This window comes from Geotrypetes seraphini, chromosome 7 (assembly GCF_902459505.1).
Source record: "Geotrypetes seraphini chromosome 7, aGeoSer1.1, whole genome shotgun sequence".
In the NCBI taxonomy this organism is placed as follows: domain Eukaryota; kingdom Metazoa; phylum Chordata; class Amphibia; order Gymnophiona; family Dermophiidae; genus Geotrypetes; species Geotrypetes seraphini.
Genome location: NC_047090.1, coordinates 115,142,908 through 115,169,296, shown reverse-complemented (window position 1 = coordinate 115,169,296; position 26,389 = coordinate 115,142,908). Strand labels below are relative to the sequence as shown.

The 26,389-nt window shown below is 41.7% G+C and overlaps 1 protein-coding gene across 7 annotated transcripts in view; it reads left to right on the top strand.

The window, feature by feature from the left end:
* MGA (MAX dimerization protein MGA) overlaps positions 1-26,389 on the top strand; it is a 479,481-nt gene that overhangs the window by 248,998 nt on the left and 204,094 nt on the right. For 6 of the 7 annotated variants that reach the window (XM_033951892.1, XM_033951893.1, XM_033951894.1 and 3 more), the window contains 2 exons: positions 151-489; positions 21,463-21,768. In XM_033951892.1, coding sequence (XP_033807783.1) covers positions 151-489; positions 21,463-21,768 — 645 coding nt within the window. The remainder of the gene's footprint in view (positions 1-150; positions 490-21,462; positions 21,769-26,389) is intronic. The other variant, XM_033951895.1, reaches the window with a different exon arrangement.

Sequence of the window (26,389 nt, the reverse complement as noted above, 5' to 3'; positions counted from 1 at the left end):
CTACTATAAGCACATCATCACCCACTCTTTCACCAATCTTTACTGTCAACCCTCCAGTTTCATTAGGAAGCGTTGGTGCTATGATATCTCCCCCTGTTATAGCTACCAGTCCCAGCCCATTTCTAAAGGAAATTGCTTTCTCTCCCCCAGGCATTGCCATTACAGCATCATCTGAGGAAGTCACTACAAATCCCACAACCACAATGATTTCACCTGTGGCATTTACGGACTCATCAAAAGTGACTGTACTGTCCACATTCACTACTTTGAGCACCTCCACAGCAACCATATCTTTCCCAAAAACCACAGTAGCTACATCAGCCATCGCACTTCCAGTTTCCACAATCCCCTCAACAGTTCTGATAACAACAACTGCATCCTCATCTTTGGTTACAACCACGCCATCTTCAGTAATAGGATCATCTTTCGGCTCTATTCCTGTTGTAATGTCTGGAATTAATACAAGAAATTCCCTCAAAAAGAGACCAGGTAAGGACATAACTGTTTGGTTTTGGTACAGCTATGTTCATTTGTTTCCTGCTAGACCAGGGGCAGGCAACCTGTGGCCCGCCATAAAATTCTGTGTGGCCCACAAGAACATGGGGGATATACACAGAAAACGTGATCACCAAAGTTTTGGTGATTTTAAATACTATATTTTGCAAATTTTTCAGAGTAGCCACACCAGCAGTTTGGTTTTATAATTTTTAGTTAAATTTTTATTTACCACAAGTAGTCTATGAAGTTCCATGCATTTCTGGTTCTGACATCATGCAGTATTGTGGCCTATTTGGAACAGGACCAGCGTACTGTATATGTGGTTCTGACTATAAAGGTTCCCAACCCCTGTGCTAGATGGAAAGAAAAATTATATATGCAATTCTAAATATTACTATTGTAAAATGACATCTAAATCTGAATTTATACATTTTGCAGAACATGCGCAAAAATCCAGTACTAAACATGCCTATTTCAAAACACTCAGTTTATCTATTTGAACAATTTAAGAAAAAAAACACGTCCAAAACAAACCCACAGAACAAACTATTGGGGTGTAGGAGGGGGCCAGCATTCTTAGTAGACTGACTACATAGACAGACATCCCAGCAGAGCAGTGGGTCACCCTAGGGGGCACTGTAGTGAACTTCAGATAAAAAGTCCCAGATACACACTTCACCATAGCCCTCTAAAACCTACTCAGTCCAATTGTACACCACAACAGTAGTCCTTATGCATATGAGGGTATAGTGGGATTATAATGGGGTTTGTAAGGTTCCAATATGAGGGTAGCAGTTAGAGTGGGGTAAGAGCCTGAGTTCCCATTTCTGTGGTTGACTACACTGCATATCAGGCTACTGTAGAGAATTGCTTGCTCCTCTTATAGGGCTGTCCATAACACCTGATTATCCCAGGTCAAGCATAATCTCACATATGGGTGACATCACCAACGGAGCCCTGGTACGGACCACTTTAAAGTGTATTGCCACTTTAAGCCTTTAGAAAGTTTGCGATATCCCGAACCACACATGCGAGAGTGCCTTCCTGCCCGACGTAGGGCATGCGGTCCCTCAATTTCTTTGTTTCCGCAGAGCTAAGATTCGTTTGTTCAACGGCCGTTGAAACTTTTTCTTCCACTGCCTTCCTGCTCTCACAGACTTTTGACTTATAGTCATCTTCTTTTTTCTTTTATTTGTTTAATTATTTTCAGTTTAAAAAAAAAAAAGTAGTAACAATTTTCATTTTTTCCCTTTTGCGGGTTCGGCTCGGCGGGGACTGTTTGACCAACTTGGCCTCGGATTTTGATTTAGCCAAGGCCGTTTTTCCTTCAATGCAGACAAGTTTCAAAAAGTGTGGATGTTGTGCTCGCCCCATCTCCATGACTGACCCGCATTGCTGGAGTCTCCATTGTTTGGGACCCAAGCACCGTCCTGAGAACTGCTCCCGCTGTTCTTCTCTGCAGAAAAGAACTTTAAAGAATCACTTAATTCAACAGTGGCATATTTTCGGTGTCGCAATGGAAGGAGACTAGACACCACTTTTGATGTCAGCGGTGCCGGCTCAATGGACACCACAATTTTCGACATCTTCGGTGTCACATCCTTCAGTGGGTAAGCCGGCTAAGAAGCCTTCCCCCATCACCTCTGGGCCTCAGGTCAAAGTAGCAGTGAGCCAAGTCCTGCTGACCTTGAAGAGGCCCAAAAAGCACTCTGATCTGGATGAGTGCCTCGACAATGGCCTCCTCATCGCCAGAGTGGAGAGCCGCACCAAAGGTACCGGAAAAAAAGCCAGCGGTACCAGTGCTTACTCTCAAGCAACAGATACACGATTTGCTAATAGAGGAATTGCATGAGCATTTCCAAATGCTGGTACCAACTCAAAATTTGCCCATGTTGATACCGACTCTCCGGTCTGAGCCCTCGACACCGGTTGCATCTGCAGTGGAGTCTCCATTGGTGCTTCCACTTCTCGTAAAGGAACAGACACCTACACTTGCACCGGTCGCTCTCAACACAGACATCCCCTAAATCTATGCCGGTGTGGTCTGGAAAGGCATTACAGGAATTGAAACATCTCAAGCCTTCTACACCGAATGCTTGGCATCGATCTGTTCAAGATCCAGACCTATGGAGGGACTCTGAAGATCCTATCCTGTCTGAAGATGAAAGTTTTTCAGATGCTGAATCCTTTCACCACTCTTCTCAAGAGGCTCCTCTATTGTCTGACAAATCTTCTTTTTCTAAGTTTCTTTGGGAAATGTCAGAGACTTTGCCCATCCCTCTGAAAACTGATTCTAAAAAATCTAAAGTAAACAGTTCCTGGATGCCTTGGATTACGATCAACCACCCAAGGAACTCCTCAAGCTTCCACTTGATGATATCTTATGAGAAACTTTTTACAAAAATTTTGAGACACCACTTACTATACCTATGGGGGTAAATGGACAATACTCGGACCAGAAAAGTGTCACGAGTGGAGTGCTGCAGGGTTTGGTGCTTGGAACCGTGCTCTTCAACATATTTATAAACGACCTGGAAATTGGTACGACGAGTGAGGTGATTAAATTTGCAGACGATATGAAGTTATTCAGAGTAGTAAAGACGCAGGAGGATTGCGAAGACCTGCAACGTGACATAAACACGCTTGAGAAATGGGCTGCGACATGGCAAATGAGGTTTAACATAGATAAGTGTAAAGTGATGCATATCGGTAACAAAAATCTTATACACGAATATAGGATGTCCGGTGTAGTACTTGGAGAAGACCCCCCCAGGAAAGAGACTTGAGAGTACTGGTCAACAAGTCAATGAAGCCGTCCGCACAATGTGTGGCGGTGGCGAAAAGGGCGAACAGAATGCTAGGAATGATTAAGAAGGAGATCATGAACAGATCGGAGAAGGTTATTATGCCGCTGTACTGGGCCATGGTATGCCTTCACCTGGAATACTGCGTCCAGCACTGGTCGCCTACATGAAGGAGGACACAGTACTACTCGAAAGGGTACAGAGAAGAGCAACTAAAATGGTTAAGGGGCTGGAGGAGTTGCTGTACAGTGAGAGATTAGAGAAACTGGGCCTCTTCTCCCTTGAAAAGAGGAGACTGAGAGGGGACATGATCGAAACATTCAAGATAATGTAGTAGATAATGTGGTAGATAAAGACAGGTTGTTTACCCTCTCCAAGGTAGAGAGAATGAGAGGGAACTCTCTAAAGTTAAAAGGGGATAGATTCCATACAAATGTAAGGGAGTTCTTCTTCACCCAGAGAGTGGTAGAAAACTGGAATGCTCTTCCGGAGGCTGTTATAGTGGAAAACACCCTCCAGGGATTCAGACACAGTTAGACAAGTTCCTTCTGAACCAGAACATACGCAGGTAAGGCTAGTCTCAGTTAGGGCACTGGTCTTTGACCTAAGGGCTGCCGTGGGAGCGGACCGCTGGGCACGATGGACCACTGGTCTTATCCAGCAGCAGCAATTCTTATGTTCTAAGTTGGACTCTTTCTATAGGGTGGTACCTATTCCTCGGTTTCATGGTGGGAGGATTGGCATGGTTCTGCACGGGGGAATGGGAGGGAGGGATAGAAAGATGCTGCTCAAGGGTTCTGCACAGGGGATGGGAGGGAGGGATAGAAAGATGCTGCTCAAAGGTTCTGCACATCTGAAACAATCATTGCCCATTAGCCAATTTCTGCGTATCAGGAGAATATGAGGGCTGTTCAAAAAGTATCTGACCTTAATTTTTCTTGCATTAACAAGTAAAGCTTTGGAGGTGTGGTTTGGTGCATGTATGTAGACGACCCTAATGCGCTGACAGACCGCCGATGAATGAGGAAGTGTAAGTGAGTGCTGTCGGATTTTTGTTTTTGACAAAATGACAGAAAAGTTGAACGCTACTGCATAAAATTTTGTTTAAAGTTTGGCGATTCCCAAGTGGAAACGATCCACAAGATTCAACAGGCCTTCGGGGATGAAGCAATGGGCACCATACAGATAAAGGAGTGGTAGAATCGCTTCAGAGATGGCTGCACATCAGTGAAGAGTGAAGCATGTTCTGGTGTGCCCTGAACATCCAGAAATGAGATCGTCATTGACCAAGTGAGAACCCTAGTGATGCAGAGAACTTGCAGATGAGGCGAGCATCAGCGTTGGATCCGTTCCATTCCGTTTTGACTGAGAATTTGGGCTTTAGGAGAATTTCAGCGAAGTTTGTGCCAGAGCTGCTAATGATTGAGCAGAAGCAACTCCGTTTGGAGATCGCATAGGACATGCTGGAGACTGTGAACAGTGATCCCAACTTCCTCAGCACAGTGATTACTGGCGATGGTCCTGGGTTTATGGGTACGACCCAGAAACCAAGTTGATGTCATCACAATGGCAACATTCAACATCTCCGAGGTTAAAAAAAGCAAGGCAGGTCCGCAGCAATGTCAAAGTCATGCTGACCGTTTTCTTTGACTCCAGTGGCATGGTTCATCACGAGTATGCACCACACGGCACAACCATCAGCCAGGGGTACTACCAAGAGGTTCTGCGTCGAATTTGTAACACTGTGAGATGCAAACTACCAGACCTGTGGGCAGCGGGCAATTGACAGCTCCATCACGATTACGCACCCGCCCATTCACATTTGATACGGAATTTCCTGTCCACCTGTGATTCCTCAGGCTCCCTATCCTCCTTACAGGGTTCAGTGTGACTTCTGACTTTTCCCCAAGCTGAAAATACCCCTGAAAGAGAAGACATCATGCAGAATGCAACAGACCAGTTGCGAGCAATCTCAAGAGGCATTCCAGCACTGCTTCTGACAGTGGCAGAACCGTTGGAAGAAGTGTGTTTCAGCCCAAGGGGACTACTTTTGAAGGAGATTAGTATAAGATTGTTGCATCTGAATACGAGTATTTTTTATGAATAAAGTCTGATACTTTTTGAATGGCCCTCGTATGTTCCACAAGCACAAATTATGTATAGTCCTTCAGCAAGCTTTTCTTAGAGCCCGTTATGCAAATCGAGAGTTACTGTTGCAAACTAATTATTCATCTAGTGAGGACAAGACAGGACAAGCGGCTCACAAGAGTTTTCTCTGGTCACTGGTGCCCTAGGACCCATTGCCCTGAAGCTGCTGGTGCTAACTTTTTCTAATCAAGCAACTTTTATAGCTAAAAGTATACAGCGTATTTGGCACATACTTCAGCTACATGATGCATTTCAGGCAATTCCTTGCATTGCCTATTCTTCAAAAAATTTAGCGAATTGGATTGTTCATTCAGGATTTACATCAGCTCTGAGAAGCAGGAGCCTTAGTGGTCATCACATGACAAGTGATGAATGTGACATCTGCACAACAACAATCATCTGTAGCTCGTGGACTCATCCAAGTTCTCAAAAAACTTACATGCTAAAAGCTATTACTAACTGTAGATCAGATTGGGTAATACATGTGATCATTTGACTCTGTCATCTAATTTATGTGGGCTGGACTTAGCAAGCTGTACGCACAAGACTCATTGAACATCGAAGTAGAATATGGTGCCACATTGCTTAGAATTCATACTTTTTTTTAAATTTAAGATGGTTTTTCATAGAAAAAATACCAAATGACTTTAATGGGGATAAACAAGTGCTTTTGGCACTCTGAGAATAGTTTTGGATATTTGAATTCCAGACTGTTTTCCCGGGGTCTAAACGATTACATAGAATGAAACTGTGCCATTTGAATTAGTCCTTTGAATTTGCCCTTGAGTCTACATTATACCTTTAACATATTTTGCTGAATTTTTTCATCTTAATGTCATCACGTTTTTTGACGTTCGGCAGTCAAATCTGGAGGTGTTTTCCACTCCGGCAGCACCATTATTCCAAATTACTTGTTACTTCATAGCTTGCTGGAATTAATTTACACATCGCTAAGCAGTGCTGAAGTTCCCGAGGAAGAAGGTTTCTACCTTCAAAACGGAGCCTCGTTGAACTCTAATAGCATGCGGAGCAGTTGATAGACTTTGAGTTTTCATTTTCTGAAGATAAGTACTGCGTTTATTTTTTCTTTTAATAGCAGTGTTGTACGTGCATTTACACTGTTTTTGCAGTGATGCCTATTTTGGACTCTGTTTTTTTTCTGATTGAACAGCAGCGATTTTTGATTTGGTACCCTTTATCTTTGTATAAAGTCACATTTGATTCACTCATATCATGGGAAGGGTCTGGGGATGTTTCACAATATTTACCTTTCTGGGTTAATGTTGTGTGTTCTACCCCTATTTATGAGCTGTGAAGACTGAGGGCCCTCCCCCCACTATATATTTATATTTGGTGTTTTGTTGCTGTTCTAGTCAGATTAAGGGAGAGATATTGTGCTCTCTATTTTTGCATTTTTTTCCTATTGGGTTCTATATTGATAAAAGCATACATGAAAGAAACATATGAAAACATGGCACTGCTGTTAAAGCATATCCAGTATACAAGGTACTGCTGGAACATCTGCAGTGATCTTAAATTAGTAGCTCTGATACTTGGAATGCAGCTTGGATATACCAAGTAATGCTGTTTTATTTGTGAATGGGGTGGCTGTGCTAAGGAGCTGCATTATATTCAAAAGAACTATCCACTCCATAAGAATTTGGCTCCAGGATAGAAAAATGAACCACTTGTTGAACCGGCAAAGATATTTTTGCCTCTTCTTCATAAAACTTGGGCTAATGAAAAATTTTGTAAAAACGATGAACAAGGAAGGCAAAGGTTTTCTTTATCTAAGACAGATGTTTTCAAGAATAACTGACACCAAGATTAAGGAAGGCATTTTTGTTGGTTCACAGATCAGACAAATCATCAATGACGAGAGATTTGAAGATCTATTAGTTGGGCCAGAGAAAATTGCCTGGAAAGCATTCAAGGATGTCATTGAGAATTTTCTTGGCAGTTACAGAGCGCCAAAGTATATTTAAATGGTTGACAAACTTCTTAGAGCATTGTCACCAGCAGCTTCAGGGCAATGGGTCCTAGGGCACCAGTGACCAGAGAAAACTCTTGTGAGCCGCTGCAGGCTGCACAAGGAAAAGAAAAGGCAACCACAGAAAAACACCACAGCACCAGGTAAGTATGTTTTTTGTAAAGCAAGGACCTAGTTTATTCAGGCAAAAACAAACAAACACATTTAAACCAACCTCTTGCATCCAGGTTTAAACAGTCCAAGATTCAAAAAGAAAGCAATACTGTCAGAATGTTCCAAGCACATAAAATATGGTCCTTTTACCAGTGCACACCTTCCCCACAAAAAAAAAGTATTTTTTTTTTCCAGTTCTTGTGTTATTGCTATTCAATAAAGTTCATTGAAACTCTTTTATCCCGAGTCTCTCAATATTCAAAATAAGTTCAAAATTCACAGTTCTGGCTTCTCAAAGCCGCCACAGCTTATCTCTAAAGCACCTCTCTGAATTTATCCAAAACAGTTTCTTAAGCTGATAGCAGATCACTCAGCCTGCATTAATGCTATGGCATTAAGCCCTAGAATATGACTTGCTGGCCAGGGTTTGTGTTCTGTGTGATCTGAATATTGCAAAAGTATGCCCTCAAAAACTCACCACAGAAAACACAGAGCAGTCCCCACTTCCTTGGGACTACTAACTGCCCTTGCCCCACCCAGAGGAAAAGAACCCCTCCCCCCAAAAAAAAACACCACCAAAACAGTTCTTTTAAAGTTCTTTCAGGTGCCACCAAGCACCACACCTTTCTCAGGGTTACACTGCCCTACACATTTACTAAGCTTATTAAAAAAAACATATCCAGTTCTTCATAAGCAAATCCAAAAAAAAGATAAATAATAAGGCAATTTTAACTCACTTGCCCTTAGTGCAGCAAATCTCCATAGTTGACCACCCCATACTACTCCAGATACTAGACGCCATAGGAATCTCAGGTAGAGTTCATAACTGGTTTCAAGGTTTCCTTAAAACAAGATCATACAGAGTTAAGTCAAAAGATCTTATTTCTGACTCTGCGGAGTACCACAAGGATCTCCACTATCGCCCATACTATTCAACCTCTTCATAGCTTCCCTAGGCACAACTCTAGATGCCCTAAATATAACCTCATTCAGCTATGCGGACGACATAACCATCCTCCTCCCCTTCGACATCCAAGACCCCAGCTCCACAGAATGCCTGAAAACAACACTGGTAACAGTAGAAAACTGGATGACCAACCATAAGTTTAAACTAAACTTTGATAAAACTAAAATCCTACTACTAGAGAAGGAAAAATTACCATCCTTTACAGAACTGGAAGTAAACGCAATCAAGTACCCAATACAGAGCACCCTCAAAATTCTGGGAATACAACTAGAAGATGCTGCACAATGCAGACACAAATTCACAAAATCATCCAAAAAGCTTTCTTCACCATGCGAAACCTAAGAAAAATAAGAAAATTCTTTAACAAAGATCAATACAGAATCATCGTCCAATCCCTTGTGCTTAGTATTGTAGACTACTGCAACAGCCTCTACCTATCATGCCCAAACAACATGATAAAACAACTACAGACCGTTCAGAACACAGCCCTCAGACTCATCTACTCGCTTAGCAAATTTGACCACATCACCAATGCATACTTAGACTCTCACTGGCTTCCGATAAAAGCAAGATCACAATTCAAATTCTACTGTCTACTATTCAAAGTAACCCATGGAGCTGCACCAAGTTACCTAAACAACCGCCTATACCGTAACCTCACACACAGAATAAGGAAAACTCAAAGCCTATTCACCTTCCCACCTCTCAATGGTACTCGACGCAAGAAACTTTACGACAACCTTCTGGCGACGCAGGCAGCGAAAATTGACCCAACCGTCTCCAAACTGCTGACCAAAACAACAGACATTAAAGTTTTCCGAAAAGAAATCAAAACTCTTCTATTCAAAAAACACCTCCCATCATTCTAACCTCCATCCTACACACACACGCATACTCCTTCATAAATACCACCCCTATAGTATCTCCTAGCCAACTCTTCAAACCTTCCCACAAAATCATATTCAGAAACCTAAACAATCTACCTCCAACTGTAACCTGAATATTTCTCCCCTCAACGCTATGTAAGTAACCTCCATCTGTAACCAGAATATTTCTTCCCTCAACGTTATGTAATAATCTTCCTAACCTGAATGTACTGCTATTCTTACCTAATATGTAAACTTGATATGTAAACTTGTTATGTACCTGATATGTATACTTCCTGGAAATGTCCAGTCTTCTTCCAATTTTGTAATCTGCTTAGAACCGCAAGGCACAGGCGGAATAGAAATCTCTAATGTAATGTAATGTCCCATTGAGCTGCTCATGGTATGGCTCCAGCTCCATGGCTTGAACTTCCTGGTTTCCAGGCCCAGCTGCTCTGAACCAGCCTCTACCAGGTCCATACATTCTGGTGGTTCACTGTCACCCAGCACTCTTAGCCCTGAGCATTCCTGCCTTTCTTGTTGCGCCTTCTTTTCCCTCTGCCTCTCTAGCTGTTCTGCTCTCTGGAGTAAAAGCCTGCAGCCATGCCTCAAACCCTCAGGTGCAAAGGCTTTCTTGCTGGTTCTAGTTTCAGCTTGCACATGGCTGCTGGGAACTAATCCAGAGCTGTGTGTGTGATGTGGAACAGGCAAATCTGCTCTCCTGCTCCCTCTAGAGGCCAAAGAAGAAAAGTCCTCAAAATGGTCAGTTTGAGGTTTAAAGTGAGCTGTTTCTAGTGCATCTGCTTCTGGTTTGTGCACTGCTATGGGGACAGACCTAGCAGGCATAGGCTGAATACCACAGCATACAAAGCCATGAAGTGCAACTTCATACTTTCTACATTTACACTTGGACTTCTTCCCTGCAAATCTTGGTGCAGTCAGCGCTGAACATGGCGAAAGGTTTCACCAGGACATTGCCACTATTGAAAAAATATATCAGAGCAACTGGAATCCATCAGTGCTGTCTGACTATTGTTGGACACTGCAACAAGATGCATCGGACCCTGAGTACAAATGAAAATCAGCAGGGAAACACTTTTGCCATGGCAAACTATCACAGTGTATCAGAAACTTTGTGCATTAAAACATCTTATAGTCAATTAAAGATACATAAGAATTGCCGCTGCTGGGTCAGACCAGTGGTCCATCATGCCCAGCAGTCCGCTCACGCAGCGGCCCTCTGGTCAAAGACCAGCTTCCCTAACTGATACTAGCCCTACCAGCGTATGTCCTTGTTCAGCAGGAACTTGTCTAGCTTAGAATTGAATCCCTGGAGGGTGTGTTCCCCTATGACAGACTCTGGAAGAGTGTTCCAGTTTTCCACCATCCTCTGGGTGAAGAAGAACTTCCTTACGTTTGTGTAAAATCTATCCCCTTTCAATTTTAGAGAGTGCCCGCTCGTTCTCCCTACCTGAAGAGGGTGAACAATCTGTCTTTATCTACTAAGTCTATTCCCTCTGTCTTTATCTACTAAGTCATGTTTCCTCGTTTCAAGGAAGAAGAAGCCTAGTTTCTCTAATCTCTCACTGTATGGCAACTCCTCCAGCCCCTTAATCATTTTGGTTGCTCTTCTCTGGACCCTTTCGAGTAGTACCGTGTCCTTCTTCATGTATGGCGACCAGTGCTGGACGCAGTACTCCAGATGAGGGCGCACCATGGCCCGGTACAGCGGCATGATAACCTTCTCCGATCTGTTTGTGATCCCCTTCTTTATTATTCCTAGCATTCTGTTCGCCCTTTTCGCCGCCGCCGCACATTGCGTGGAGGGCTTCATCGACTTGTCGATCAGAACTCCCAAGTCCCTTTCCTGGGAGGTCTCTCCATGTACAGACCCAGACATCCTGTATTTGTGCATGAGATTTTTGTTACCAACATGCATCACTTTACACTTGTCCACATTGAACCTCATCTGCCATGTCGCAGCCCATTTCTCGAGCCTGATTATGTCACGTTGTAGATCTTTGCAATCCCCCTGCGTCTTCACTACTCTGAATAACTTCGTATCGTCCACAAATTTTATCACCTCGCTCGTCGTATCTATGTCCAGATCGTTTATGAAGATGTTGAAGAGCACGGGTCCAAGCATCGAGCCCTGCGGCACACCGCTGGTGACGCATTCCAGTCCGAGTATTGTCCATTTACCCCCACTCTCTGTTTCCTATGCTCCAGCCAGTTTTTAATCCACATGAGTATTTCACCCTCGATTTCATGGCTCGCAATTTTCCGAAGTAGTCGTTCATGTAGAACCTTGTCAAACGCCTTCTGAAAATCCAGATATACAATGTCGACCAGTTCACCCTTGTCTATCTGCCTATTTACTCCCTCGAAGAAGTGCAGCAAGTTTGTCAAACAAGATCTGCCTTTGCTTAAACCGTGCTGGCTGGTCCTCATCAGCCTGTGTCCATCAAGGTGATCAATGATGCGGTCCTTTATCAGTGCCTCTACCATCTTTCCCGGTACCGAGGTCAGACTCACCGGCCTGTAGTTTTCCGGGTCTCCCCTTGAACCTTTTTTGAAGATCGGCATAACATTTGCCACCTTCCAGTCTTCCGGAATCTTTCCTGTTTTGATCGACAGATTGGCTATTAGTTGAAGCAGTTCAGCTATGGTCGCTTTCAGTTCCCTGATGACCCTCGGATGGATGCCATCCGGTCCCGGGGATTTATCGCTCTTGAGCCTATCAATCTGCCTGCAAACCTCTTCTAGACTAACCGTTAATCCTGTCAGTTTCCCGTTTTCACTTCCAGCATATAACCTGATGGGTTCCGGTATGTTGTGTATATCCTCTTCGGTAAATACAGACGAAAAAAATGTGTTCAGTTTATCGGCGATTGCTTTGTCCTCCTTTAGCACTCCCTTTATTCCTTGGTCATCCAGTGGTCCCATCGCTTCCTTCGCAGGTCGTTTCCCTTTAATATATCGAAAGAATGGCTTGAAGTTTTTCGCCTCCTTGGCTATTTTTTCCTCGTAGTCTCTTTTGGCCCCTTTTACCGCTTTTACCATCATGTTTCTCAAAATTCCTACTTGATATTTTTTAATATTTAACTATATCACACCAGAATTGAAAGCAAATATTACCATGACCTTTCCAATTGTGAATTATCATTGTTAATGCAACCACCTTGAGAATAGCAAACAATTTTCTGGTATTATTAGATATAGGATTAAGTAAACAAACATATTTCATGATAATATATTTGTATGTTAAAGGGGGATGGGATTTGATATACATTACTGCCTGTGGTTACAATTAAAACAGTTTACCTCATCTGAGGTAAGGAAGGGTTAAAAGTGACTTGGCCTGAGTTGCAAGGAGCCACAGTGAGAATCGAACCCAGTTACCCAGGTCTTCAGACCTGTGCATTAACCATCAAGTTACAGATATGATATGGTTAGTTATTAAAGTTATTCTGTTCCCCAAAAGATAATAAATTGGGACATGCATAGCACATATGTTATAAATTATCAATATCACTGTTACAATACCAATATAAATTAGACAATTCAGAATTGGCTTTGTGCATAAAGCTTAGATGTGACAACAGATATATAGTGATTGTAAAATAGAGGCAGAAATTAATCCAAACAATTTTGAACTAAAACCATGACCATTATTTATCCAAGAGAAAATTCTCTAGAACCCAGCATAAAATCCTGTTTGCGGGGTGCTTAGATAAGGGTCCTAGACCAACTCGGTCCTGGAGTACCCCCTTGCCAGTCAGGTTTTTAGGATATCCAAGAAAAATCTTCAAAGACTTCAGTGGATCCAGTTCACTGCGACTAGGTTGATCTTCGCAAAAAGCAAATCGATCATGTTTCCCCGCTTCTGTCAGGCTTCCGGTGATTTCTAGGATTCACTTTAAATGTACATGCCTAATTTTCAAGATCCTATATGGCATTCTTTCTCCTCTAATCCCACTATCCTGGAATTCTTTGAGACCTGACACTACCAGATCCGCCCACATACTCAAACTATCTTTCCCCTCGTTAAAAGGTGTCATGTATGCAGGTAAATTAGGGAAATCCCTTTTCTTCAAATTCACTGAGATTTGGAATAACCTCCCTGCCCCGCTGCTGAACCTAGGCTCATTCCAATTATTCCGAAAGCATCTGAAAACCTTGCTTTTCTCCAAAATGTAAAGCTATCTACTTAAAATGTAAAGCTAGCTATCTTCTTCATAACCTCTAATTTCTTATTATGTACTTCCCTCATTTATTGAATTACCTGTAAACCGTGTCGAGCTCTATCTTTATGGAGATGATGCGGTATACAAACTTAAGGTTTAGTTTAGATATCCACAATGAATATGCATAAACTTGATTTGCATACACTGCCTCCATTAGATGCAAATTTCTTTCATTTCAAATTTCTGCCCAGAAAAGCAAACCGCAATCAATTTGCCTCATTAAAAGGTTATAGTGAGTTCTTACAAGTGTAAACCCTTATATGTGTAAGCTTTTTTTTTCTGAAAGGAAGAAAAGCTTCAGAAAAATAATCTGTTGCAAACAAATGTTTCAAGCAAACAGGTTAAATGGGACACAACCTCATTGGCATAAAAGCCTCCATGGTAATGCTTCATGTTGGATTTAAATAACACTTTAGTTCAGATTTCACAAGAAATTCACTCAACCAAGCACTTTAGTTTAAATTCACCGGTACTTTAAATCAAGTGTCCACAAGCAACTGAGTTCCAGCAAAAAAAATGTTGATACATCTGCAGTGCTCTCCCCGGAAATTTTTTCCAGCTGGGTGGCATGAAAAAGTAGCTGGGTGGGGTGGAGCGAGACGGGGAAATTTGGTGGTGGGGAAAATTAAGGGCTCCTTTTACAAAGATGCGTTAGCGCCTTAACGCGTGGAATAGTGTGCGCTAAATTGCCACGTATGTAGCCGCTACCACCTCCTCTTAAGCAGGCGGTAGTTTTTCAGGTAGCACGCGCTAATCCAGTGCATGCACTAAACACTAGCGCACCTTTGTGAAAGGAGCCCTAAATATGTACTATTTTTATTAATTATTATTTTCCAATGCTCAATATGACTTCCTTTTTTTTAAGGTTTGACACTTGTGCCAGAATATTTTTACTAAATTTAAGAAGTATCCAATTCTAGAAGTGAATAATTAGATATTCTCCCTCTTTCAAATGGTATAGAGGTTTAAAAAAGGGAAATGCGTTAATGAAATCATTAGGTTCAATCTAGCCATTTATTTCTGCATGAATTTAAACAACTAAAAAAAAATAAGATAAATATAGCTCATCCAGTCATACAAGAAATGTCTTTACAGCACCTCTAATAATGTTTTGATCACTAGGTTCCTTCCTGAGGTCTCACTGAGGATATGAAATAGATGCGATCCCTTGTGATTGCACTACAGCAAAATAAAAAAGTAGCAGATAAAAATCAAAGTGAGAGCTAGGCAAAACAGTTTAGGTAAAAATGCAGGTAATAATTAGAAATGTATTAAAAATATTTTATTTTTATTTGCTTATAATGCTTTATTTGCTTATAATGCTTATAATGAAAGCTGCTTGATGTTAATACAGCTTTAATTTAATTCTTTATGGTGTGTGTGTGTGGGGGGGGGTGGACAACACCTACGTCAACTATAAAGTTAGAATAGTGTCATTAAATCCATTGGCGTACCTAGTATATATGACAGCCAGTGCTGATCATTTTTTAATAACCCACTCCTCTATATAAAAAAAGTTATTTTTAGTAATAATCCATGAGTTACACAACAAGGGTGCACCTAGGAAAAGGCAGCATCTTAAACACTGCAGTGAGCACTAGAACACCAACACGCATTTTAAAACTAAACAAGCCAGATCCTGCACAGTCAATTGATCCTGTACAGTCATTGCTAACAGAAAGCCATGTCCTTTTCATACACACAGAATAGAGATACACCCTCGCCCAATATGGAATAATCACAAACTAAAAATAGAAATATGTAGACAAAAGTTAAACTGAAATGCCAAGAAACCAGACTCTATATACAATGCAACACCACAGAAACAGTGACACATACCCTAATATTGTGCAAAATATAAAGACAGTAGATGTAAATTTGTAAAAACTGCTACATAACAATCACCACTTTACAAATTAACAAATATAAATAAAATAGGGAAGGGAGAAATAAGAAAATACCATTTTATTGGACTAATACATTTTTCAATTAGTAGTAATTAGCTTTCAGAGGCCAAAACTTTCTTCAAGACAGTTCAAGACACCTGGTCTGGTATCTGTCTCCTTCTCCCCCCATATGCCGTGATATCTCTCCCTCCCCCTCCATGGTCTAGTATCTCCTTTACTTCCCCTCCCTCCTATGGTCTTGGCACCTCTCTTTCCTCTCCTCTCCTTTCCCTGGTCTTCTTCCCCCCCCCAGTTGGGTGCAGCAGCATTTCTCTCCCCCCCCAATTGGGTGCAGCTGTAACAGCATTTCTCTCCCCCCCCTCGGTCGGCAGATTTGCTACATGCTAAGGCAGGAGATAGGTCAGCGACGAAGGGAAGCTTACAACTTGGTGCTCTTCCTTACTTCGGGCTTTCCTCACTGCCGAGTCCTGCCTTCACGGAAACAGAAAGTAGGCAGGACCCGGCAGTGAGAAAAGCCAGAAGCAAGCAAGAACACCAAGCTATAAGCTTCCCTTCCTGCCCTATCTCCCGCCTTAGCCTGTAGCGAATCTATTTCTCGGACCTACTTCATTTCTCTTAGGTACCTTCTCCCTCCTTTTCCATTAGCCAGCAGCAGTTACTGAAGCACGCAGCTGCGAGCTTCCGGCTCTCCTCTTTCTGATTGGTTTCGCTTTGTGCAGGAGATGAGGAGAACCAATGTCCAGCCTGTCTTGCGCGATAAGCTGCAGAACAAAAGTAAATACGATGTCGGGGTTCTTCCTGTTTGCGCACTCGGTCATAATGAGCCTGCAGCCCCTGCTTCCAACTGCGACCGTAAAAATCAACCAGCGGTAGGAAAATTGTTTAAAAAAATAAAGCTGAAAACCCTTTTTCTGGCGCTTAAAAAAAAAAAAGTCAGACGGAGGCGAATTTGCAGCCAAGATGACAGACGGGCGCTCACCTAAACTAGCTGGGCGGGGCGCCCGGCTAAAAGGCGCTAGGGAGAACACTGCATCTGTACTTATCTTGACCAGAAGACTCATTCTCTCTTTCAGGCAGAGAACCAGGTTGTTAGGGTAAATTGGAACATTGCTGCTTGTAAAGGCGCCACTTCTAGGCTTCACCTTCCTCCACAGACACCAAGTCCGCGCCGACTGTGGCCAGCCAGTATTTTGCTATGGCTGCATCTGGGCAAAATCGGGCTCGTTAAATTAGCACATCAGTGAGGACAGAGCTATGTATGCTTTGTAACATGCCGATATTTTCTCCACCTGTGGCTTGTCCATTTTATGATGCTTTACCCTGCCCTTGTTGTTTGTTTAAACCACTGAGATGTATTTTAATGATTTACAGTATATCAAATATTTTTGAAACATAATACAAATTATTACAGATATTTGTCAAGAAATGATCTGTGGAATATCTTTTCTTCTAAGTGAAGTTGAAAACCCTTCAGAATAAGTGAGCAACAAGTGCCATGTCATTCCCTACCCTATCCCCAAACATAAATACAATCCAGCATTGCCTACTGCTCTTTGAATCCAGCATCCACCCTTCTACTTTCCTCCCTGCCACAGTTCTTCCTGCTTTTTACCATATTAGGCAACAGCCAAGATACAGCGTGTGATAACAGCAGCAGAGACCAGATGAGAATGCATATAACCTCTTCCAATCTTGAGTGGTATAGCCCTCTGATACACCCAACCCTCAAAAAAAATGTATGTCAGAAGGAGCGTCTAGGAACTGGGTCGCAACTTCTACACGCTGTTGCTTGTGAAGATCAGTAAGCTCTTTGGGAACCTATCATGCACAGACTTTACTGTATCCCAAGTCATCATGCATTATGGCAAATGCAGATCAATAGCTGATATCCAAATTCGCAGCCATATAAGACACTGTTATCCATTGGTCTTTTCTAATCAATGTCAATGTGCTTTTGCATCAGATAATTTTGTCACTGAAGGCTAAAAGGGGGCTGCAGCAGGTCAGTTGTGCATATTCTTGTTGTTGACATCTCATACTGTATCTTGGCCTGTTAACTGATGATAGGCAAAGAGCAAGAAGAGCTGCCTTATATGTTCAGTAGGGTCAGTTCCCAATTTAACATAACATTCAATGTCATTAAGTTGTTGATATGCTTTGGCTAAATACTGAGCCTTATCCAAAACTACTACTGCACCTCCCTTAATCCACTCTTAAAATCAGTAGGGAGATCTTCAATGAGTCTTCTCAACACTTTCTTTGTGTCCAATTGAAGATGCTCAATATCCTTGACGACCAATTTCTCAAATGCAGTAATGGAAAGATCAGGAATGCCAGCTGGGAGCCAGGTTGATGGAAGCTTACCAAATGGTGAAAACTCCATTGGTTCCAGATCAATACTACTACTATTTATTATTTCTGTAGTGCTGAAAGGTGTACGCAGCACTATACATTTTAACATACAATAGACAGTCCCTGCTCAGAAGAACTTACAATCTAATTTAGGCAAGACATTTCAGGGTTGGGGAGGTTATAGTGGGTATAGGTATCTGACAGCAGTGAGGGGGAGTTAAGAGTTGAAAGCAGTTTCAAAAAAGTGGGCTTTTAGCTTGGATTTGAACACTGCTAGTGATGGACCACAATGTATTGATTCAAGCAACCTGTTCCAGGCATATGACGCCGCAAGAAAGAAGGGACGGAGTCTGGAGTTGGCAGTGGAAGAGAAGGGTACATCTAAGAGGGGCTTGCCCGATGAGCAGAGATCACGGGGGCGAGCGTAGGGGGAGATGAGTGAGGAGAGATATTGGGAGGGCTACAGAGTGAATGCACTTGTAGGTCAGCAAGAGGAGTTTAAACTGTATTCAGAAATGGACGTGGAGCCAATGAAGCGACTTGAGGAGAGGGGTAATGTGAGAATAGCGGCTCTCATGGAATATGAGTCGCGCAACAGCATTTTGAATGGATTGAAGAGGTGAGAGACAGGTGCGTGGGAGGCCTGAGAGAAGTACGTTGTAATTGGCATCTCACAGAGACTGAATCATGGTGCAGGGAAGGAACAAGTGACATCTCTAGTTGTAATACTTCCATTTCATATCTGTCTAGAGAACGTGAGGAGAAATTGAAGATTTCATTAATTAATTCTTGTTCATTTTATTGGTTTTGACTGTCTTTTTGCTTTGATTGTTAAGAGCTACATCTGTAAAAAAAAATTCCAGGATGTCAACATCTTTAACCAATGTTATGGGTGCTGTAGTATTAACCTTATCTTTTTTATTTACTTTCCAAACTGCTCCCTGGAACTCAATTCTTCACCTGATGAATCACTGGATTACCAAATTTTTCATTCCATAAGACGCACTTTTTTCCCCACTCAAAAGTGGGTGGAAATGTCGGTGCATCTTTTATAGCGAAGATACAAACTTTTTGCCCCCCTGTCATACCTTTTTAAAAGCCCCCCAGTTGTACTTTTTAAATGCCCCCCTCCCGTCGTAGTATCTTTTAAAAAATGTCTCTCCCCCCTCCCCATCGTACCTTTTTACATGCCATTTATAGCCTGGTGGTTCAGTGATGTATTGGCCAGCAGAACAAACTTTCCATGCTCCTGCCTGGGCCGGTGCTGCTTCCTGAATGGCTGCAGTCAGTTCTCACAGGACTCGCTGTACATGACAATATTCAATTAATGTAGTGGCATGCAACTGTAGCTGTACTAAGCTCTTTTGTGTCTTCAAGATGTCGTCCCAATCCAAACCTTGTACCTGACATTAAAGCTGAAATCCATTCCGCAAATAAACCAAATTTGGTTTTACATGTATCATTGAAGAACATGGTGCAGCTATGATGGTTCCTCTCTTAAAATGTTCTATCACATCTATGACCTGTTTGTTGGAGCACTGAGCATACCATTAGATTTAGCATCCTGCTTTCAGGCTTTAGTGTTTTGGTTATTTTTCATTTTTGTTTGATTGTTTATCAATTTCTTGTACTATAAATATTCAGCTAATTTTAGGAATACAAGATTTATCATATTAAATCCCTTAGTGTATTTTTTACCTTCTGTCTTATACATAAACAAGGGCCAACATGGAATAGAATAAATGTCAGTAAAAATTTATATAATCCAAACCAAAATTAAACACAAGGCAGACTCTTAATAGATAATACATTTGTATTATTGTATATACTTGACTATAAATCGATCTTGTGTGTTAGTTGAGGACAATTTTGGGATGAAGAAATGGCCCAAATGGTGTGGCTCATGTATAAGTCAAGGCCATACACAAATGAACTAGTAACACAGTAGCTGAGTAATGCAGTCAGCATGCCCTCTCTTCTACTTGCCACACACACATAGAATTAGCAAACCCTCTCTGCTGCTGCTCCCAACCACCACACATATACACACACACACACACACACTTGGAACCAGAATGTCTCTACTGACACCCCCCCCCCCCCCCCCGAAAAAAAGCTTTTTCTTTTTCTTTTTTTTTTTTTTTTGGGGGGGGGGTTTGGTCTCCTCCTTCCTTTACGCTCCCCTTTTGCTATATAACTTCAAATTTCTCTTTCATAGAACAGCGGCAGTGCACCAGTACAACTAGACCATCAACTATACTGATATGTGCTGCCACTGTTCTGTGGAAGAGATATTTGAAGACACACAGTGATGGGAGAAGGCGAAGAATTGAGATGCCGAATAATGACATGGAAACAGAGAAACGTGATGGCAGATAAATGCCAAATGGCCCTTCCAGTCTGCCCATCCGCAGCATCCACTATCTCTTCCTCTTCCCTAAGAGATCCCACGTGCCTGTCCCACGCTTTCTTGAATTCAGACAGTCTTTGTGGATGAGGGACTACATTTCTTAGAGCTATTTATTATTTATTTTTAGTATTTGTACACCACTAGCCCAAGCGGTTTACATTCAGGTACTCTTGAGTACATAAGAACATAAGAATTTGCCTCCGCTGGGTCAGACCAGAGGTGCATCGCGCCCAGTGGTCCTCTCCCGCGGCGGCCCATCAGATCCATGACCTGTAAAGTGATCTTTTGTCTAGAACCTGTTCTTCCCTAATCCTATCTATCCCGGCAGGCTTATAATCTGTTACTTGTAGTTAAGACCAGGGTTGTGGAGTTGGAGTCGAGGAGTCAGAGACAATTTTGGGTACTGGAGTTGTGGGTACCAGAAACTGAGGAGTCGAAGTTGAAGGATTTATCTACCAATTCCACAGCCCTGGATAAGACCCCAGATTTTTTTTTTTTTTATTCAAATTGAAACAAACTTTCTCAACAATTTTTAAAATATATATATCACTTGTTCTCTATTCAACACAAAGAGGAATCATAAGAACTAAGAGCATTAAACTGCTCACTGGACATATTGCTGTAAATTATTACTCTGAGTTATAATCATACGTTGTCATCATTCATTTACTCTTTTTTTTCAATATGTTTAGAAAATGCAGATAAAAATAGTTACACCACCATTTTTTCTGCTTCAGAGGGCCTTTATTCTTCCAAGTTTGTGGTCACCTTTGTAATTTTACAAAATACCTTTATGAATATGTAAAAGCAGTGCTAATAATAGTGTTTCATGAGCTCCTTTGAAATAAAGAATATTTCATGAGAAGAATAGTAGTAATTTTTTAATTTTCTTTTTTGTCTTCTAACCACAGTGACCTTGGTAACATAGGAACTGGAAATTCTGTATCCTGAAAAAAAAAATATTGTGTTGTAAAGTGGATTATTTTATTTGAATTGTTCAGTTCTGATCAGTACAATATTTATCTCTGTGCATCAAAGATCTTATGGAAGGATAGGATAAATTATGATCATTGCCTTTTTTGGTATCTTGAATATTTGCATTTTGTTTCCAATTCTTTAGAAGAAGCCACTTCTCAAACATTCGTCCAAGTTTCCAGTCCCCAGCTGTTAACTCCGGTAACAGAGAAACGTCAAGGGCAACGTTTGCTTCTGATTCCTGTCCAGTCCAACTCCACTGCTGTCCGACCAATACAAAATGTACAGCTGGCTCAGGGGCAAAGAATGATCCTCCAGCCCCTCAAAAACCCTGCAGGAGGCAATTTGTTCAAACATCCTAATGGGCAAATTATCCAACTGGTCCCATTGCAGCCAGTTCGTACACCTAAAGCCCAACCCAGTACCCCACAAATAGTGTTCCACAACCCAGGTAAAAATTCCTTTTCTTTCGTATCAGTGTATTTCTTATACATAATACTTTCTCTGTCTTGACATATGCACGATCTGCTTAAGTTTATTATGTTGAGATAGGTACAAGGGTAAATCAAAAAGTAAAGGCAAAATGCATTTAATGGCTTTAATAGAAGTAACTGAACAATTGAACATATCACTTTTCCACATAGTCTCCATGCAAGATGACGCATTTGTTGTATTATTCAACTAGCTTCTGCATTCCTGCAGAGAGGTTTTTCAGCTGCTTCTGATGCCAGGTGAGCACCGCTTCCTTTAATTCATCATCTGAGGTGAATCTGCGACCTCCTTCAGTGGACCGAAGATGTGAAAATTGCTCAGTGCCAAATCCAGGCTGTAAGGACAATATGGAAGATATTTGAATCCAAGCTTTTGCATTGTCTCTTCTGTTGCTGCTGCTCTTGCTATATGAGGACGTGCATTGTCATGGTGCAACAAAACTGTTTTCGACAACATTCTTCCTCTTTTTCTGTGACAGGTTTAAGTTCATTTTTCAGTAGTGCACAGTAATTTTCACTGTTTGCCTGTGCACTTTGAAATGCACCAGAATAGGCCCCTTTATGTCCCAAAAGAAGGTTAACATTTTCTGGGAGGAGGGCTGATGTTTGAATTTCTTGTTTGCTGGAGAAAATGGATGTTTCCACTCCATCCTTTGTCTTTTGCTCTTAAGGTAGTGATGCACCTATGTCTCGTCGCCGGTGACAATTCTCTCCAGAATACTTGGATCTCCATACCTTCTCAGGAACTGGGTCGCAACTTCCACACACCATTGCTTGTGCAGATCACTAAGCTTTTTGGGAACCTATCGTGCACAGACTTTCCTGTATCTCAAGTCATCATGCATTATGGCAAATGCAGATCTATAGCAGATATCCAAATTTGCAGCCATTTGAGACACCGTTATCCGTCGGTCTTCTCTAATCAAGGCATCGGCCCTGCCCATATACTTTTGTGTGTGTGATGTTGATGGGTGACCAGAACGACTTCATCTGTTATACCTGTTCTTCACACTTTAAACCTTTTTACCCACTTATAAACCTTTTGTTGATTCATGGTGCTCATACTGAGTTAAAATCCATACTGAGTGAATTTCCACAGGTTTCACTCCCTCTGCCCAAAGAAAGTGTACTACTGCATTTTGGTCTTCGATGGTGCAATCTTGCAATGAAGTGGCCATGTTTCTGACCTCATGGTAGCTACATGACTAAAGGCCGAGTGCTGCACTATGTGTGGACGAACTATCCAACAGGCAATGTACGAGTATATATGTTGCATTTTGCTACCTCTGTTTGTTGCGTAATTTAACTATTGCCTTTAATTTTTGATTTGCCCTCGTATTTTGATTCCTGCACAGTAAGGGCTTGCTGGAACAAAAATAAATAAAAGATCAGGAGCTAGACTGGAAAGGGAATGTTAAGGGTGAGAAATAGACGTAGAAAGAGTGAAGAGAAGGAAAGGAGGAAGGGATGGGGATATATTGAAAGGTAGTTTAACATTAAGAAGGTTACACAGTGATGGATTGATGGAATGCAGTATAAGATTTGTTTGCATACTACTATTTCACTCTGGAGAGCATAATAAGTTCATATTATAGGAAATAATAAAGGCCAGATTCTGTAAACAGTGCCTAAATTTGCAGCTACATAGAAAAACAGCACCAGCCATGTGTCAATCACACTTAAGCACCGCTTAAAGAATCACAGCTAACGACGCCTACCGGAAAACTTAGGCATCTGCAGTGTAGGCCAGGGTTTTACTGGCATACATTACAGATGCATAAGTTCTTTTGAGAATCACGTGTAACAGCACCTAAGGTCATCTCCACCCCTAACCATGCCTCCTTAGACATGATCACAACACCTACCTTTGTAGGCGTCTATCAGCGCCTACTTTTTTTCTTTTTTAATTCTTTATTCATTTTTCAACTAACAACAAGTGTAATCAGAAATAACATTTAAACTACTTTTTTTAAACAAGTTTTGAATTGTTTTTTAATGGCATGGTCAATTACCGCTCTGATTAAAACCAGTTAGAGCAACTATGTTAGGTGACGGTATGACTCCTACTGCCGCCTAACTTACAACACCATTTATAAAACCTCCTGACCCAAGTGCTCAAAGTGTAGAGAGTTACTTTAGGTCATGTGTTTTGGTTATGTGAGGAGGCTGAATGAATTTGGAAAGAGTTGTGGCAACACTGTGGGAACTTGCTAGGAAAGCCTAATCAGATGTATGAAAACTCCTTTTAATTTGATACAAAACAACAAGAGGGATGGGTTTTTTTTTTTAATGTAAAGTATTTCTGATAGCCAGGATACTCCTTCTCTATCTCAGTGACGTTTAGATGATCTTCCTATTGGCCATAGATCAGTTGGACATAAATAAAAAGGAGGAGTAACAGTGGAATAATTTTCAGTTTTATGGAAACCCTACTGGAATGCTCTTTCTTCCAAGACACATACGCTTGCTTTTACTAAGCATTGTTAGAGCATTTTACCACGGGCTGGCAAGGTAAATGCTCCGACACTCATAGGAATTCATTGAGTGTAAGAGCATTTACCTTGCCGGCCCGTGGTAAAATGCTCTAACACTGCTTAGTAAAAGAAGCCCATAATATGTTAAATAAGCAATTTTTCGTGAATTGGTAATCCTAGTCTTACTAAGATGATGAGGGATGTTTTGTGTTACATGTGGTTTGTTTGGTGGTGGGTGGAAGTGGTGAATGAGCATGGAGAGAAATCAGGTTGTGAGTTCTCATTGAGCACTGTGTTAACAATAGCATTATTTTAAACTGTTGCATGTAAGAAACAAATGTGCACTGATATTTCCTGATGGCTATGGATTTGTTTGGCAAAAAAATAATAAAGAGATTTAACAAAAGAAAAGGGAAAGTAGGATTAAATGGCCAGTTAATCTAAATGGAAGAAGATGAAAAGTGGAATGACACAGGCATCTCTACTGGGAATGGTGCTTTTTGACACATTTATGAATGATCTGGAAAAGGGAACATGTAAGGGTATTCAATTTGCAGATGGCACAAACTATTCAGAATTCTTGAATCACATATGAGAAATTGCAAGAGGACCTTACTAGCCTGGAAGACTGAACATCTAAATGGCAAATTAAATTTCCATTGCAATAGGGGAGACTTTCTAGACAAGTGGTTAGAGTCCCCATGGCCACGTGTAATCTGCAGAAGGAATCCAGTTTTCTGTTTCTCCTCTGTATTTCACTGAGCTCCTTAGATCCACTTACAGTTCATCCCTTTGCAAGCGTGTCTAAAGGAGTGTTTTCATTTTGCTCTCCACATTTTATTGTTTTATTCACTGTTTTTATGCCTTATTTCTTCAGGATTCTTGTGCTCAGAGCATTTATTTAGCTTTGCCAATTGCATTGAGAATAGACTTCGGTCTGTAGCTGACAGGACAATCCCAGTGGGTTCCTATTAGCCAGCCTGCTTAGTTTTTTGTGGAACTAAGGGCTGTCCCTGATGTTGTCTCACTTACTGTTAATCAGGGGTCAAGCGCAAGCTATTATGTGCTCTTATGTGGCTCGGCGGTGTTTCGCAGGGTGCCAGCTGCGTATTCTTGCCTCCACCCATCCTGTTGCGCATCCGTCAGTCCGCAGGGGTGGAGGTGCAATCAGACATGGAATCTGAATGGCAGCCCGAAGATCAACTTTGCAGAACTAGTCCCAGCATGAAGCAGTAATTCTCTAATCCAGCTACTGTGAGAGGGCTGAGGCAGGCTGCAGCACAGATCCACAAACGAGTATAGGCTGTTAACAGCCTGTGAGATGGATTGAAGGAGGTCTGGAAAATGGGGTTTTCAAGGTTTCTGTATGTTCCCCTGTGTTCCCCCAGCTGAAAAATCCTAAAATCTCCATTTTGTGGTTTTTTTTTTACTTCAAGTGTGGTAAATATTGTGATTTTGGTGCGAATTTCACAGTGGCAGCCATATTGGATTTTTAGCGGGGTTTTTTTGTTCAGAAGCTTCCTATTCTCCAAAACTGTAATTTTTGCCTCAAATATTGTTGGGATGGAGTTCCTAAGCCCTCCTAATGTGAATTCTTGCCAGGATTGCGCAAATTAGGCGCTCCATGAGTGTTTTTGCGCCACATGTCGCATGGTACAGCAAAGGAGGGTCGGCAGTATAAAGCTTAGCCACTCCCTTGGTCAAGCAAGTGACAAGATGCTCAGCTAGCCCAGTGGGTAAGCTTTCTTTATTTTTGAGGCTCTGTAAGGCTGATAATTCCTTGCGCATGGCTGTGGTATCTATGCAGCCTACAAAACGCATGGTTAAATTATCAGAGGGTGACTTTGTGCCCCAGGAGCCGGAGACTCTCAGAGTTTCAGAAACAGTTGTTAAAAAACAACACCAAAGATTTGAAGCAGGCATTCTTCCCCTGCACTGTCCCGCACTGTAAAGCTTGGTGTCTTTTCAAGGATATGGTCACCGAGGTGCAAAATCTATATATACCGTGTATCAACAAGGGATCAAAAAGGAAAAAGAATAAAGAACCAGCGTGGCTCACTGTAGAGGTTAAGGAAGCGATCAGAGACCAAGAAAAACCTTGTTTAAA